Here is an 18,194-nt window from a genome sequence, read left to right as displayed (position 1 = left end):
AGATAAATTAATTTAACATTTTTATACTGAAAGCATCTGGTATTGATCAATCAATAAATATAAACAAGAACCTAATTGAGAATCTGGTACACTCTTACTAATGAGAGTACAATGAAATGGAACCAGAAGTATGGAATTATAAAAACTGCTGGCAGTTCATTTTAGCTCAAAAGAACATCTCCTCTCATAAATAGATTCATTGATTTTTTAGTACTTCAAAGACACTAAACTGACTTCAGTTTAGTCTTGCTTCAGCATATAAACTGGTCGCTAAGTATACTATCATGAATGTTAATAAGGTAGTCTGACATTTATTGCTCTCTATAAAAACCAAAATATGGTTTTATATTTCCCAAGAGAAAATACACAGTTAAAAAACAGGTTTAAAAAGAAGCTGCTAAAATCCAGTAATTTCTAATCAGTCTGATTCTTCCCTTCTTCCTCCCTTAACAATATTCTTCAAAAGCTGTGGGAGACAGGAAATGTTCAGATGGTGTGTTTGCATGTGTTGAAGGGAAGGAGTATTTTGTCCCTACCATTAACAATTCTCAATTCCCATCACTCTAGTCTTGTATCTGGGAGTGGTAAATTAAGCCAATATAAATTTGCCAGAGCTAAAGCAGAAGGTATTTTGTTTTCTATACTCTTCTTGGTTTCCTCCAACTTCACCTCGTCTCCTCAGAGCTCCTTTTCCCATCTCCCTGATCACCAAAAGCCCAGAAATTAAAACAGTAAACAATTCCCCTGAAAGGTGCCTTCCCAGTGCTGTCTAAAACAAATGCAATCTTCTGTTTGGGCATTTAAAACACCACAAGCATTCTTACTTAGATTAAATCATGGGTCTCCCTGGCCTCCAGGCATGCCTAGACATGAACCATAAAGGGAATGAGATCCTTGGAGTTTCTCTAGTAACTGCAGGCCAAATCAACAGCAACCCTAAGAACAAGCATTCTTTTTTTTTTTTTTTTTTTTTTCAAATAGAACTAGGCCACACACATTTTTGTCGTTATTTTTTAGTTGTGCTACATACAAAATAAACTGCATTTTTAAAAACTTGTTTCAGTAGGCAATGCATCTTGATTACTTTTATATTTGAGTTTTCCTTATTTTTTATTGCCTTTGAAGAAAGTTTTAAAAAAAATCTAATTTTCAAGGCATCTAATACAACGTGGATGGCAGCAATCTAGCTGAGGTAAGATATTTAAGATGCAACTAATAATCAAAAAACATCAATTGGGAATAATTAAATATTGTACTGGGTAAAAATGACTAACAATTTGCAAGGACAGAATTGTTTTTACATCCTAACCAAGATTTATAAGTCTGCATATTGTTAATGGAACCACTTCTGGTTTTATTTATACGTGTATATTTAAGTGAGTGTGATTTATCTAACATATGCTACAACATTGTGCCTATCCCAAAGATAAGATGAATACAAAATATAGTTAGTTGTAAATGATCTGTCTTTCATAATTTAATTTTACAACTTAATTTTTATAATTAAAATTTTTGTACTGTACATTTTATACTTCGGTTTCCTTCTCTTTACTTTGGTGTTTAAAGTATGCATTTGGCAAAAAAAAAAAAAGTGTTGTCCTTCCTATGCAAAGATAATGCTATAACTTAAATATCCTTGGGAAGTTCTGGTGTTTTAATAGTGTGAGTTTGGAATTTGTGTTGAATGATCCAGATTACCTGCCCCTATTCATGTTACTAGAGACATCTGTAGGACCGTTTGCTGCTTTTAGAGAATCAACCTATGGCTGGGAAGTTTTCTTTTGTGGAAAATAATTTAGAACTAAGCCTTCCTGGTCAACAATAAGTACTCTATACTGGGTGCATGAAGACCATATTTTACTTGAATTTCCCGATGAGTTCCATAAAGTGGGGATAAGGAGAATGTTCCTATCCTCTCCTGATTCGTTCATTAAAGGAAAAGGGGGCAAGCGGTAACCAAAGGAAAGAATTATTAGTAGAGAGCTCCCAGAAATACTCTGGAACTGTCCCCTTCGCCCAACCTACCCCAAATACAAACACATCTACATCATCAGACATGGAACTGTGATAACAGGAAAAAATGTAACTGTCACAAGACATTGTTTTTATGGCCTCCACAGGCCTCACCCCGAATATCCAAATTTACTCTTGCTTCAAGGATCCATTCAAGTCTCACCTCCATAAACCTTCTCTGACCTATTTATTTCAGCTCTCATTGATGGGCCCCTTTCTATTAGTAAAGCCTACTCAGTTTAGTAATTTATTATATACTGTCTTCAATGGTAAATAATGTGTGTTTGCTTTGTGTCACGACCTAGATTGTACATGTGAAGGTATTAATAGAAGGAGAGATCTAGGTGCTTAACGTGTAACAGGTATTTAAATAAATAATTTTGCCTAAGACTGACCTTGAGAGTACTAAACTGTGGCCTTGATCTCAAGAGGACCACCACACTTTGCTCTAACTAACAAGCTGGCTAGCTCATTATTTGACTAGCAGATCCAGCCTTCACCCCACTGCATGACCCTCTCTACGAGTCTAAGACCAAGTCCTCAGCAGCCCCCAAGGGTGCAGAAGAGCCTCTCAAAAGCAGTCCTCCTGCAAGTCACAGACTCCCTAGGCCTACCTCCACTTGGAAAATTCAAACCTACAATACTGAATGGGCATGAAAACTGGGTGGGCTTGTGAGTTTCTTGGGGAACCGGGAAGGGGAGGAGCTCTGTGCCTCTCCTGCTATATCAGGAAGAGAAACTACTCAAGAATCTGTGCTTCCATCTCCTAGGCCTCTTCCTTGGAGGCCCCACAGGGGCCCGCCCACAGCCCCTTCTCGCAGCTTCCTCCCCTCCCCCACGCCGCCCCTCCCCCACCGTCCCGTCTCGCACCCGCCCCGCCCCCTCGGCCCGCGGGGTTCCAAGGGCGGTTGGCCAGCCACGGCCACGGTCATTCGGCCGCTCGGAGCTGCGGGGCGCACGGGCTTGACAGAGCCGGCACTAGGGTTTGGGCTGGGAACTGGGGAGAAGTTTTCTGAGGCGGGTCGGGCCGGGCGTGAGGGAAGTGGGAGCCGGGGCCGGGGAAGCGAAGGGGAAAGGACCGGGAAGGGACCCTGAGCGGGAGGGCCCTGCGAGGTGCGGGAGACTGCGGGCAAGGGGAGGCCCGGGGGTCACCTGGGGTCGGGGCGCGGCGCGGCCGGCGAAAGTGCCCGGTGGGCCCGGAGGTGTCCTCGGGGGCCCCTCACCCTGGCCTCGCGCCCAGCCACTGTCGGGCGTCGCCCGGGTGAAGTGGGGGGCCCTGGCGGGCCCCGACCCCGCAGCCCGCCGGCTCGGGGACACCGCGTCGGCGCTGCGGACCGTCCGGGAGCTGCAGCCGCGGGCGCCCGGTGCTCGGTTTGTAGGCAGTGTAATTAGCTGATTGTACTGTGGTGCTTACAATCACTAACTCCACTGCCATCAAAACAAGGCACAGCATCACCCGCCGCCCGCCGGGAGGAGGACGCCGGCCCGGCCGCCGGGCAGCCTTTGGGCGGGGACGGCTGCGTCTGCGATGCCTGCGTCGCGCTTGACCCGCGCTGCGCTGCCCCGCGAACGCGTTGTCCAAGTGCCGGCGTAGCCCTCGGAAACTTTCTCTAGATAGAAATCGTTAGCTATCTCATGGAGTAAAAGCGAGACGGAACAATCTCATGCCAGGAAAGCGAAATCCGTGGAGTTTAATGGCTTGAAGATATAAAGACATTGAAACTGCTTGGAGAAATCCCCCCTTGTAACGGTTAATACTGTATGCTATGATTCATGGTGTCTATTTTTCATTATTTAGTAGGGTATTCACCACGCCAGCAACTAAAGTGAGCGACAGCTTAACGGATGATTTGCCTGTCGCCACGTGAGGGGGCACCAACTTGAGACAGTAGTTGTTTTCTGTGAGTCTAGTTACTAGGCAGTGTAGTTAGCTGATTGCTAATAGTACCAATCACTAACGACACGGCCAGGTAAAAAGATTTGGGAATTCATCCAAATGAGCTGCCTGTGCATCGCCAATGTGCCTGGGGGAGAGGGGAATTGGAATATGCTGATGTCATCCATTGCCTGTTAATCAAGTGCTCAGCCAAGAGAAACATCAACATTTTAGCTACTAACTATACAATGTATGTAATATGTATGAATGTGTATATATAGATCTATTTGTCAATGTTCCTTCAGACTTTTAACAAAAAAGATTGAGATATATTGGAGAATAAGATTTTCTTAGCTGGTCTATGTCATAGGTACTTGTGATTATCAACTTTGAACTTTGTACTATATTGCTAGTAATATTTTGAAAGAATAAAGTGCCTTAATGACATAAATTGTAGTTATTGCCATGTGACCTTTTCCTTTCCTAGATTGGCTTTATGTTGCCCATCTTAATTCCTGCCACAGTAATTACAACTTTTCTTATCTCTGAAATGGTTAAATTGTTCCTACCTGAACAAAATCTCTCGGGAAAGCTACACACACACACACACACACACAATAATACTTACATAAGAATATATTAACAATATTTTTCATAATTCGAAAGGACTTGAAGGGACTTGGTCCACTCAGATAGATCCCTTCTTTTAGTAATCATTTACAACTGTTGCACTCTAGGCAACTTTTAGTGGGAATTATTATTAAATGCAGTTACAATTTAAATCTAGCTTGTTCCCTAAGATTTGTCTTAAAGCATTAGGGGAGGGGAAAAAATCACTAAAACTATATACATGGGTACCTGTGGCCCAGTTCAGGCCTCTGGCTCCCACCGGCTAGGCTTTTAGCCGCCCTATTGAATTCTCCAGCGCAGGCCTCAGAACTTTCACGTAGCAGTTCAGTACACCGGGCAGTCAGGTCTGGGAGGAGGGACTGGGGCGATGGGGCTAAGGAATTTCAAGTTTATGTAGCTGTCTTCGGGGGTGAGGGAGGCTGACTGAGTGTATAAGAGACTGAAGTGCTCCCCCACTGCCACCGACAGGACAGGACACGACCCAAAGCTGATGTCTTGACTCTCCCATATCGACTCCAAGGCTTGGACTGGTCCCGAAGCCTGTGATCACCGCAGAAGCGGGCTTCAGATGGCCCACAAGCGCGCACTGGACCCCAACACCTACCGAGGAAACTGAGGGCTTCAGGGCGTGGCTGTGGCTGTTACCAACTTGGCGGTTCTCGGAGGGGCGGGGCTGAGGGAGGGGCGAGGGAGCTTGGAGAAGCGTCCTGAGTTGCCATGGAAACGGGACCTGAGGAAACGGGCGGAGGTCCGGGCTGCAGAAAGGAGTCCCATGAAGTTTGCCCCCCGGGCGTATTGGTATTCGCCGGCTCCTCGGAACAGGACGCCAACTTGGCTAAGCAGTTCTGGATCTCGGCGTCGATGTATCCCCCTAACGAAAGTCAGCTGGTGCTGTCCAGAGGTAGTTGTCAGCGGCTGCCGGTGGCGGTGGCTGCCGCGGTGGCGGGACCCTCTAAGAGCAGTGTGTCTGGTGAGTAAAGTAGCTGCATCCTGCTAGTGACATCTGCCTCCGCCAGAACCAACTAAAATAAGAATCTTTCACTTCAAATGTCTGAATGGTATATACAAATAATTATAGGTACATATAGTTCCTGAACCTCTCCAGCAATCCTTCCACCCAAAAAGAATCAGTGGTATATCTCTTACCTTTAAAAAATACCTCTTAAGTATCCCTTAAATTATGGCATCTATTTGGTAAACAGTATAGAATAATCTGAGGAGATGTTATATGTTGGCTGAAAGGATATTAAGAAAAGTAATTTATACAACTGAATTTAAACCTGGAAGCCCTAGAGAAAGTTGAAGGCGGAGTCAACATTAGGAACCAAGTTCCCTGACCTGGAAGCCGTTAGTCAGGCCTAGGATGTGGAAACTGTTATCATGCAATTTTTATAGGTACAGAAAATTCAAATACCTTTCATGTTGTACTATGTCCAATGAGTTCTTTGCTTTCCTTTTGTATTTTTTAGAGAAAAATCAGTCCCATTCTTTTTGCCTTGAGGATGACAGTAAGTACCAAGTTTTATGCCTTTCAACATCCTGACTCCTAGGTTTTTCAGAAAATGGGTAGTAAGTACAGAGGTACCACTTTACACTTTGGCATAACTTTCTGAATTGCATACCTAAGACCCTGCCTCAGGGACCACCGTATTTATCCAGAACAAAATGCCTATATTCCTATAATAGGTTGAATAGGTATATAGAAATTGAAATCTCTGATATGTTTTCTTTGGAGACCTTTTTTTGTCTCTGGACTCAGGCTTACTCATCTGCCCCACCTAATTAATTCAGTTTCCAATTATTTATGAATCTGGTTTATAGAGTTTCATGACACAGCATGTATGTTTACCTTCCTACTCTATTTATTACCTTTTAGCCCTTATCCTATTTTATGTCAATGTTATTGTAAAATCATGATAAAATTATTTCAGATTGAATTTGACTTTATTCCCTTTAGAGGCCAGAGATGTCATTGCTAAAGCCCTAAAGATTCAGAAATCTGAGGAGAAAGAAAAGTATCTTCAAAAGGTAGGTCAATATTTCAGAAGATAGTCTGATTTTCATTAAATTTCCAAATAATCCTGATTTTTTTAATTCTTATTTCAGCATATTGTGGGGGTACAAAAGTTTAGGTTACGTATATTGCCCTTGCCCCCCGCCCCCGAGTCAGAGCTTCAAACGTGTCCATCCCCTAGACAGTGCACATCGCACTCATTATGTATGTATACACCCATCCCCTCCCCCATCCACATCTGCCCGACACCCAATCAATGTTATTCCTAAATGTGCTTTTAGGTGTTGATCAGTGAAACCAATTTGATGGTGAGTACATGTGGTGCTTATTTTTCCATTCTTGGGATACTTCACTTAGTAGAATCCTGATTTTTTTAAACGTGTCTATAAAAACCTGCTATTTCTAGTGTGTCAGCTTCAGCAAATTGGAAAAGCCTTTCTTAAGATTTTAATTGAAGATTAAGGAATTCTATTAAACTTTGACTATTCTCAATCTCAGCAAAAGCCCAAGGATGTACAGGAACAACAGAACCAGATAGAAATGGAGAAAGATATTAATTAGAATCATACATTTTTCCATCCAGTAAGGCCCCAAACCATATACAGTGTTCTAAGAACAGAAATATTGTAAGAACAGGAAAAATCAAATAGAATCGATTGGTCTTGGTACTAATAGGTCAAAATTTAGTGATCAGAAGAATGAGTCTATAATCTAGACCCATTTTGACTAAAGGCTGAAATCAAACACACTGGTATGGTCAAATCAACTGAGCACATATCTCTTTTTGGCAACATCCCTTGTTTGCTTATGATGATACTGGCACAGCCTTTAACTCAGCAATTAATACAGTGATTTATAGAAACATTTTGTTTGGTTAATGGATAATTCTATTCCTGTAACTGTTCCTGTACTATAAAAGCAAAGATAAAGGATTCATTTTGGCCTAATGTCTTCAATCATTAGACATATTGGCAAACTCTGAAAGGTTTATCAGGAATTCTACATAAATTACAGAACAGTGCATTTGAGTGTGTTGATCACATTAATCCACTTTGTGGACTACTGGTGATTTCTTCAAACAAATTAGATGATTAGAAATAATTAGTCAGCATTTTCTTCTCTCTTTAGGATATTATGTACTATATATTTAATATACATGGACTTTATAGGGGGAAAAGGCCTGATTTGCCGTGAATTAAAAATTGTTAAAAGTCAACTTAATTGGTACTTTTGGAGTTTAATTTTCATTTTATTTCATTTTAGGAAGGGATTAGAAATAAAAGGTTAAAAACAAACTATTATCAATTTTTATCAGCTTTTGTACAATAGACAATATGATGAGAGTTATAGGTGGATATGATGCTAATGGATTGTTACACTAATAATCTTACAATTATTAACGTTATAGTTTCCTTGCCTTGGGTCCTTCTGTTAGTTTATTAATTACTCAACTAATTGCACAGATATTTATTGAGAACCTGCTGTGTGCAAATACTGTACCAGATGCTGGGGATACAAAGATAAGATGTAGTCCCTGATCTCAAGGAGTTTACTACCTGGTAGAGGAGACAGCCAATTAAAGTCAATAATTATGATACACAGGCCAGGTGTTGTGGCTCATGCCTGTAATCCTAGCACTTTGGGAGGCTGGGGTGGGAGAATTGCTTGAGGCTAGGAGTTTGAGAATAGCCTGAGCAAGAGCAAGACTTTGTCTTACAAAAAGTAGAAAAATTAGCTGGACATGGTAGAACACGCCTGTAGTTCCAGCTACTCAGGAGGCTGAGGCAGGAGGATCACTTGAGCCAAGGAGTTTGAGGTTGTAGCAAGCTACGATGAGGCCACTGCACTCCAGCCTGGGTGACAGTGAGACCCCCCCAAAAAATTATTATAATTATGATATATTATGATCAAAGGACATCAAAATCAAGAAACCTTCCCAAAGGCACTGAGTTTTGAAGGATGAATAGAGTTTGTTAGGCAAAGAATACACAAAGCGATCCCTCATAATGTACTAGTTGTCTTCCTAAAATCCAAATATGATTGTGCTGCTCTCCTACTTTTGGTTTTTTTTCCCCATTGCTGCCCATTTTCTACAAGATCTAGACCAAACTCCTCAGCATGTTCAAATTCCTTTCCAGTCTGACCATGACCTGACTTCTCTGACCACTCTCCCCCTTCCTCTGTGCTCCCCACCATTCTGTATAGGTGCCAAGGCAAACTGTTTACCCTTTCAAATGTATACCACCAAAATGATGAGTAGGCAAAATATATTTTTGCTACACCTAAGCATGCACAATATCTGCCAAATTGTACCTTAAGCTAAGTGAGTCCTGCAATGCAGTATAGAAGGTGATGCTATTCATTGAGAGTAGAAGATAAGAGGTCCAACAAAACAGTAAGCTGGTGGGAAGGAGAATGTTACTGAAACTGCGCCTTCTGAGTACATAGGAAAGCTTAGTGCTGTACAGTTCTGTTCAAACAATGCTACAGTGCAAAAGGGCAACCAAGAGAATCCTGCAATAACTGAATGCTCTTATATTAATAGATACCCTGAGATATTATAGTGTACTATTCATAACAACCAATGTGTGCAAATTATATGGTATACACTAAACTAAGCAATTTATGTGTATCAACTCATATTCTCCTTAAAATAGCCCATGATGATTATCACCATTTGGCTAAACAAGGCTTAAATGATTTTCCAAAGTTCCCACGACTGGTAAGTGGCAGAGCCTAGATTCCTAGATTTAAAGCCCAGTATCCTAACTCCAAAGCCCATAAAACAAACCCCATAATAGACTCATTGTATTGTAATGATTGTTAACCATTGCATTCTTCAGGGATGCTGCCAAATATTCTAAAATTCAAAACTATGGTTTGAATACAAGTGTGAGAAATATTGTTTACAGCCCTGGGACTATAAGCTGTTTCTTCAACCAGCAGTGCACTTGGCGGTGCCGGCCTAAAATGCTCTTCCCCATTTACCTTCAAGGCCTAGCTCAAATGCCAGCTTCTGTGAAGCCTTCTCAGAGGTTACAGAGACAAACAGAGTGAATAGCTCCCTTCCTTGTGCTCCCCTGGCAAGTCGCATATCCTCTCTCATAGCAATTTTTACAGACCTGTATTGTTAGTAATTGTGTATGTTTCTCTCTCTCCTGCTAGATTACAGCTACCATAGTGTAGTGGACTTTGGAGACAACAAGGTGGCTTTGGAAGCCTCACTCTGCCAGTTACTATTTGTGTGACTTTGAGCAACCTGTTTAACCGCTGCAATGCTCAGATTCCTCATACATAAAAAGAGAAATGGTTAAAAAAAATCCAACCTCTTAGAGTTGATGTAAAGTATGTATCGCACCTGGTCATAGTTTACATTGTTTACCCTCAACAAATGCCCCCATAAGGGCAGGGGTCTCGTCTGATTTGGTTAACCTGGTGCCTTTCTGGTTTTTTAAACTCAATAAATATTTGTTGATTGAATAAATGAATGCATAATTGAACTAATTAATGAGTGAATGGAATGCCCTATACAGTGATAATTCAATTTTCTTTAGCCTTTTCCACATAGGTCCATCTGGCAAATTTTTCTAGGCTGATAATTTTTGCAAGAATACTCCCAAAATCTAATCTGTTAGCACATCACCTCTCTTCTCAGTTTTGCTTTTAGCGAATGGGTCTGGGTATGATGGGAGGAAATGTGACTCCCTGTAATTATTGAGACAGAATCATTTTTGGGGCCCAGTGCGGTGGCTCACGCCTGTAATCCCAGCACTCTGGGAGGCTGACGTGGGTGGATCATTTGAGCTCAGGAGTTCGAGACCAGCCTGAGCAAGAGCGAGACCCCGTCTCTACTAAAAAATAGAAAGAAATTATATGGACAACTAAAAATATATATAGAAAAAACTAGCCGGCCATGGTGGCACATACCTGTAGTCCCAGCTACTTGGGAGGCTGAAGCAGGAGGATCACTTGAGCCCAGGTGTTGTTTGAGGTTGCTATAAGTTAGGCTGACGCCACAGCACTTTAGCCCGGGCAACAGAGTGAGACTCTGTCTCAAAAAAAAAAAAAAAAAAAGAATCATTTTTGGATACCACCATTTTTCTAAGTCTATAGTATTCCTTCTGCATTGCTGCCACCACCATTGTAGAATTTTCATCTTGATGGTAGAAAATAAATGAAGAAGGGGAGGGTATCTTTTTAACTAGTAAAACATATGTTTAAAAGACTCATCTACATATCTTGTACATATATATTGATAAATAAATTCCAGGTATAATTTTCATCTTAAAATGAGAAAATAATTGCCCATAAATCTCTTTAAGGTTTATTCTTCCACTTTCTCCTTAAAATTAATGAAAATCTAAAAATTTATTTTCCATCTGTCCTGAAAGTGCCTTTATAGCCCTCTCTTCTCAACAAATATTGATTTTTCAGTTGTTAAAGTTTTTCAAAACTTTAATGTTATTCTCCACTTTAGAATATTTTCTAGGTATACATTATAATAAATGCTTTTGGTTAGTGGACAAAATGCTATTAATCACAACTACTATGTCTGTGATGGATATCCATGGCAGGAAATCAAAAGCAATCGAGTCTGTCAAGATTAGATGGCTTACTGTGTCCATAAAGGAAATCTTATAGCACTATACTGGACCATTATTCTTCCTCTGAGAGTTCTAAAGTAGTCTGAAAACATTATAATAAATGAATAGTCAGCTAATTCTTTGAAATCATAAAACTAATTTCCTTTTTAGTTTTGCCACCTTTAAGAAAGCTCTTTAGCTGATTATCTCTTTATAAAAAGAATTATAAATAATTCATTTGCTGGGAGAAGGAAAAAGAGGTCAGAGTAATACTTTTTTTTTTTTTTTTTTGGAGATGGGATCTTGATATGTTGTCTAGGCTGGACTTGAACACCTGGGCTCAAATGATCCTCCTGCCTTAGCCTCCTGAGTGTCTAGGACTATAGGCATGTGCCACCACACCTGGCTATAGCTGTATTTTAAGGCATTTATATAGATGACATATTTGGAAATGTCCATCTGGAATCAAAGTTTTAACATGAGTGATTAAAACCAAAGGTTTTTTAAAGGAAAATATACAATCTGCAGAACAACATGCTAGACATGCTGTTTATTGGGAATGGGGTTTTAACCTGTTCTATTACACATCCTATCCAACCCAAACTGACCCTAGTATAAATCTTCCTCAAAAGTTTCTTATATGGCCCTTCCTTGATCCAGAAGCAAGTCACATGATGATGAGAATATCACAGTAGTCCCCCTTATCTATGGTTTCACTTTTTGAGGTTTCAGGTACCTGAGGTCAACCATGGTCTGAGAATATTAAATGGAAAATTTCAGAAATAAAAAATTCATAAGTTTTAAATTCCATGCCATTCTGAGTAGCATGATGAAGTCTCTCGCCATCCCACTCTGTCCTGCCATGGTAATGAATCATCCCTTTGTCCCACGTATCCACACTGCATATGCTACCGGCCTGTTAGTCACTTAGTAGCCAAAAGAGAGACCATATTCACATAATTTTTTATCACAGCATATTGTTATAATTATTCTATCTTATTATTATTATTATTAATCTCTCATTATGCCTAATTTATAAATTAAACTTTACCATAGGTATGTATGTATAGAAAAAAACATAGTGTATATAGGTTCAGTACTGTCCGCAGTTCCAGGCATCCACTGGGGGTCTTGAGGCCCCGGATAAGGAGAAACTACTTTATTCATAAAATAAGAATGTTAGAAGTTTCACAAAGGTGTATTTTTAGACACTGAGTCATGAAAGTAGAAAACTTTTTAACATTATCATCCATTATCCTACACTTTCAAAGTAAAGTGAAAGGGATATTCTGAATCATTATAAGTCAGCTTCAGAGAGCCAAAGCAAAGGTGTAAGGAATTTCCTCTGTCATGGGCAGGGTGCTCAGATAAAAACAAATCTTCTTTTGTGTCAAAATGATAGGGATTGGCTTCCTAAACAAACTTATATTTTCTCAGTAACAGTGTTACCTGGCTTTTAGGGTTCTTTGGTTTGGTTTTTTGAGACAGTGTCTTGCTCTGTTGCCGCAGCTAGAGTGCAATGGTTTCATCATAGCTCACTGCATCCTCCACCTCCTGGGCTCAAGCGATCCTCCTGCCTCCACCTCCCAAGTAGCTGGGACTACAGGCATGCATCACCACGCCTGGCTAGTTTTTCTATTTTTTTGTAGAGATGCGGTCTTGCTCTTGCTCAGGCTGGTCTCAAACTCCTGGCCTCAAGCAGTTCTCCTGCCTCAGCCTTCCAAAGTGCTAGGATTACAGGCGTGAGCCACTGTGCCCAGTCCTGGCTTTTAGTTTTGCTATCCCACTCTGATGTAATACTTATAAAATTTCTTTTTCTCCATAAAACAAATACAAATAGGAAGTGGTGGATTTCCCTTTCACCAACAGAAGATATTTAGTTATTTACATTCTTTTTGTTCCTAATTCATTAAAGCATTCAAGTGGAAGAGTCATGAAAGTAGACTGCATTTGTAGTAACAAGGAAAGCAAGTGATAATTGTAAGACTATAGAAATATGTTTTATCCTTTCACATCATCTGTAGTGGTACTGTGTTTTGAAAAATTGTTCAATCATGGGGAACATTTTCAGTTGATAGATGAGGTTTCCCCTAAATCTTCTTTAGTAAAATCTACAGTCCATGAAAACACACTTCAGAGAGGAATGAGATACAAGATCAAATAGTGATTTAATTTGCCCCATATAGGCCCAGCCCCAGAGTTAGATCGGGCCATGCCCCAAATGCAGATCTTCCTCTTTTTTCCAGAGATCTATATACTTTATCTACCTATACACTTCACCTTAAGAACAAAATAAAAACATTTTAAACCATAAGATACTATTGGAGAAGAATGCACATTTATTATCTGCTTATAAAACGTAATTAAATAAAACTATTAAATGATTACTAAAATGAAGCAAAAAGGATCATGTATTTTTAAAAATAAATGCAGAACTATCAATCTGGTTCCGGTTACATGAAGCCTTATTTTTCAAATTAGTAAATATTTTATCAGCAGTAGGGCAAATCAAATAGGATTTATTGAAGGACTGGAATTATTCTCTGGTTCAGGTAAATCTGAGAATAATCATGACACACCTAAAATTAAGACCATGAAATGAAAAGGTACTTAGACAGATTCATTAGACCTATATAATAAAGCTAAATAACTTATGTATCTATATTTACTCCATCACTTTATCATTTTCTGTGATAATGTATTTGATATGGTCATTTGTCTACTTGGCTCTTGAAATTTTACAGGTTCCAAACCACTGTGTTGGTGAAATAGTAGATTCTCACTGTTTGTGGATTCCTTATTTTCAAATTTGCCTACTAGCTATTATACAATTTATTTGTAACCCCAAAGTCAATACTTGTGGCACTTCTGTGGTCATTTGCAGACATGCACAAAGTGGTGAAAATTTTGAGTTACCCAACACACATTCCCAGCTGAGGTCAAACAAGGTAATGCTCTGCCTTTGTGTTTCAGTTCTCATACTACAAACAAGCATCCTTCTGCTGTCTGTTCAGTGCCACATTTTTTGCTTTTTTTGGTGATTTTGCTATTTAAAATGGCCTCCACATGCTGAAGTGCTGCCTAGTGTTCCTAAGTGCAAGAAGGTTATAATGTGCTATATGGAGTAAATATATGCATTAGACAAGCTTCGTTCCGGCATGAGTTATAGTGCTATTGGTCATGAGTTCAATCTTGATAAGTCAACAGTATATTTTAAATAAGATGCCTTTAAATAAAGACACACATAAAGCAAGGGTATGCATTCTTCTGTTGGTGAAATGCTGTGACCAGAGGCTGACAGGAGCCTAGGAGCAATGGTTTAGTATTCACTACTTCAGTGTTTGCTGTAACTCTCTAGAGTAAACCACGGTAAATAACAAGAATCAACTGTACTCCTAAAATTGGCTGAGTCATAGTTTAATATACAAAGTCTTTCACTATTTGCCTCCTGCCATACCTCCCCAGCCTCATCTACCACTGTTCCCCTTTAAATGCAATTCATACTTTAGCCATTTTGAACCATGTGTAGTTCCAAGACCCCATCAAGGTCTTCCATACCTCTGTGGCATTGAACCTACAGTTTCTGCCTGGAATCCCTTTCTCCCATTTGTTCCCATTTAGCTAATATCTACTTGTACTTCAAAACAGTTGAATAGTCACATTCAAGCCTTTTCTGACCCTCATTTATTCCCCAGCCTGATATAAATGCCCCTTCCTTTATTTCCATAGGACCCTGTGCATTCCCCTGTCATTGTCCCTGAAATATAGTACTGTGTTGTAGGTGATGTATTTCTCCTGCAGATTCTAAGTTCCTTAAGGAAAAGGATCAGGGCTTTCTGACTCTATAATCACAGGGCCTAACAAATAGTAGGTGATCTCTAAACCTACCCAATAAATGCTTATGAATGAATAAATACATAATCTAACATGACTATACTAGGATCCTGCATGATAACCCAGTTCCTTGAGCTACATGTCATATGAGGTACTCATCTAATAGGAGAACAGGCCAGAATAGCATTAATCAAGACCCACAGGCCTCACAGGATCATAGGTACTGAACAGACATGTAGTCAGTTGAGTGAAAGGATGCTGGAGCAACCTTAGAAAGGAGTGGAAGTACACTGTAGTCTGTAGATCACAGAGGAAAGTCACAATAGATGAACAAAGCATTGTATGTATTTTCTCTGAAGGAAGTGATCCCAGAAAAAAATTGATAGTTTACAAACATGGTGCCAAGGTTTAATAGCATTTAAGAGAACCCCTGCCATGAGAATTGGAATGTAGGGTCAGGAGTGGAAAATAAGGCAAGACCACTGTCCCGGAGTATCTGGAATGCTAGACAAGAAATTGAGACTAGGAATTGGACATGGGAGGCAAGACAATATTCCATACAGTAGAACTTTGGTACAAAAGAGAGGCTTGGCCAAAAAAATAAAAAAGAAAGAAAGCAAAATCCTAGTAGTGTATACCCTTCCCCCAACTCCAATCACATTACTAAACATTTGTGTCATTCTTTACTGCCATACCCAGAAAACTAGTTTAGAACCATCAATATATGAGATGAACAAATTGACCTAACTATGGTTATTTTCTTTGTTTTGGCTATTGACATAAACTCTGTTAAATAACTTAAGGAAAATGTGCATGTTTTCATTGTAACAGTAATTTAATAATTTATTTTTAAAAACTTACAAGTTAATTGGGATAGGATATCAAAACTTTGAAACTTTTATTATAAAGGATAAATTTTTAGAGGACTGAATAACTAAAAATAGAAAGAAAAATAATAGTTCTTAACTGTGGTTACAATGTTTTATATATTTTCTTTGCATTATCTGGGGCTTCTGACCATAAATGCTGCCAACAGATAAAACAGATGCTGGTGTAGGCTATAGACATTAGTCTGTATGTGTGAGGTTGGATTGGACAATGTCTAGGTTTCACTCAAGACATGTGGGGGCCCTGCACTGATGGGGCCAAAATGAACGTTATAGAATGTTGGTCAGAAGCAACAGAAAACACTATAGGCTTAAAAAGAGATCTAGACAAGTTAAAGGTCAAAGCTGAAAAGACAATGAATGTCAAGCTCAAGCAAGAAGGTCCAAGCAAAGCTTTAAATAGTAAGATGAATCATAGGCCCAAAAGGTAGGAGAATTTGATTTGGAAGAAGTGTGCAAGATTCATTCAACAAATATTTATTGAGCACTTCTATGTGCCTGGCATTGTGCTAGGCACTGTAGTATAATTATAAACAACAACAAAAAATATGTTTGAAAGATAAAATTGGCTGGACACAGTGGCTCACACCTGTAATCCTAGCACTTTGGGAGGCCAAAGCGGGGGTACTGCTTGAGGCCAGGAGTTCAAGACCAGCCTGAGCAAGAGTGAAACCCTGTCTCTACAAAAAATGGAAAAATTATTTGGGCGTGGTGGCACACGCCTGTAGTCCCAAATACTCTGGAGGCTGAGGCAGGAGGATTGCTTGAGCCCAAGAGTTAGAGGATGCAGTGAGCTATGATGACTCTGCTGCACTGCAGGCTACAGAGAGAGGCCCTATCTCAAAAAAATTAAAACTAAAAACTCTGCCCTTATATGAAACTTGCAGTGTAATCAGGGAGAGAAATATTTATGAAAGAATTATACAGTTATGTTAGGAGAACATTTAATATGGTGGTATTGATCCAATCAAGGGAATCAGGATTTCTACAATGATTAACTAACTGAGGCTTGAAGGAAGAGAGGGCATTAACTAGGCCAGAAGGAGGGAGTGGAGGGAGCACTGGGAGAGCATTCCAGGCAGTAGAAACAGCATGTGCAAAGACCCTGTGCTGGGAACAGGCACAGCACACTTCAGAAGCCAAATGGCCAACGTGGTAATGCAAGAGGAAAGTTAGGCTATAGGAAGAATAATAAAAGGCCACTGAATGGTTTTAAATTGGGGGATGATAATATCAGATTTGCTTAAAAAAGATCAGGAGACAGTAATATGGAAAATGGATTGAGTGTCCAGAGCAGGAGTGGGAAAACCAGATTGGAGGCCATTGCAAAACTCCAGTCTGGAGGTGATGTGGCTTGGATTAGGATGATGTGGGTGGGGTGAGAAAGAGTAAATGGATTTGAGAGATATTTAGGAAGTAAAATAACTAGGACTCACATTATATCTGGATATGGAAGATGCGCCAGAAAGATAATTCAGCTTTCTGGCTTGTGTAACAGGATGGATGGTGTCATTCTCTGGAATAAGATGAAGGCTTGAGGGTTCTTTGGGGAAGGTGGGGTTAAAAGGTTAGTTTAGACTTATCCAGTTATAAGCAGGTAGAGCCATCAAATAGGCCTGTGAATATATGGGCTAGAAAGTCAAAGAAGAATGGGCCAGAGATGAAGTTTAAGAGTTGTCTGTGTGGGGAATCCCCCACTCTCTCCTTAAGTCCTATGGGCAGGACAGGAAAGACATATCTGAAAGATGAGGTCAGTCCCATTCACCCATTCATCATATCTATGTAACTATCAACATGATGAAAATCTTAGAGACTCAGTAGTCTTTTGTTTGCTAAGGACAAGCTTTGATAATTATAGCAGACTGAATCATCAATAGCATATAATTCAATAATATAAAGAGAGGTATCCCTTATATATATACTTTACTGAATTTCAAAATGTAGTGCTCATTTTGTGCTCATATTTTTCTCAACATTAAAATTCAAATCTTAGTTATTGCCTTTTAAAGCAATTTTAAAGTAGCTTTTTTTTTTAATCACTTATACTTTTGCCCTGCATGCATTTTTATGTGTGAATGTTTTAAAACTAAAGCTACATTCTTCAGGCAATTATTATTGGTTTTCCATTAAAATATATGTAACATAACCAAGAAAATACACATTTTTTTCTTCCTCACAACAGACAAATTCATACTTTATTGAAATCTGCATTTAAGAAAAACTGTATTGACTTCCTCTTATGTAATGACTGATATGATTTTCTCATTTTAGTAAGCTGTTTTTTTTTTAAATGAAAATTATGTATGTCAGAGCTAGGAACTGAGCCAGGATCAAGCAATTTCCAGGAGGTATGGAAA

At 39.6% G+C, this 18,194-nt stretch overlaps 1 protein-coding gene across 3 annotated transcripts in view; it reads left to right on the top strand.

Moving 5' to 3' along the window:
- The first annotated feature begins 973 nt into the window (after nt 1-973).
- Nucleotides 974-18,194, top strand: part of HOATZ (HOATZ cilia and flagella associated protein) — a 28,330-nt gene continuing 11,109 nt past the window's right edge. For 2 of the 3 annotated variants that reach the window (XM_045556629.1, XM_045556628.1), the window contains exons 1-4: nt 974-1,192; nt 4,988-5,489; nt 5,989-6,027; nt 6,477-6,547. In XM_045556629.1, the coding sequence (XP_045412585.1) occupies nt 5,237-5,489; nt 5,989-6,027; nt 6,477-6,547 (363 nt within the window). In that variant the 5' untranslated portion in view covers nt 974-1,192; nt 4,988-5,236. The remainder of the gene's footprint in view (nt 1,193-4,987; nt 5,490-5,988; nt 6,028-6,476; nt 6,548-18,194) is intronic. The other variant, XM_045556630.1, reaches the window with a different exon arrangement.

This window comes from Lemur catta, chromosome 7, assembly GCF_020740605.2.
Source record: "Lemur catta isolate mLemCat1 chromosome 7, mLemCat1.pri, whole genome shotgun sequence".
Lineage (NCBI taxonomy): Eukaryota > Metazoa > Chordata > Mammalia > Primates > Lemuridae > Lemur > Lemur catta.
This window is presented reverse-complemented; position numbering and strand designations above follow the sequence as displayed.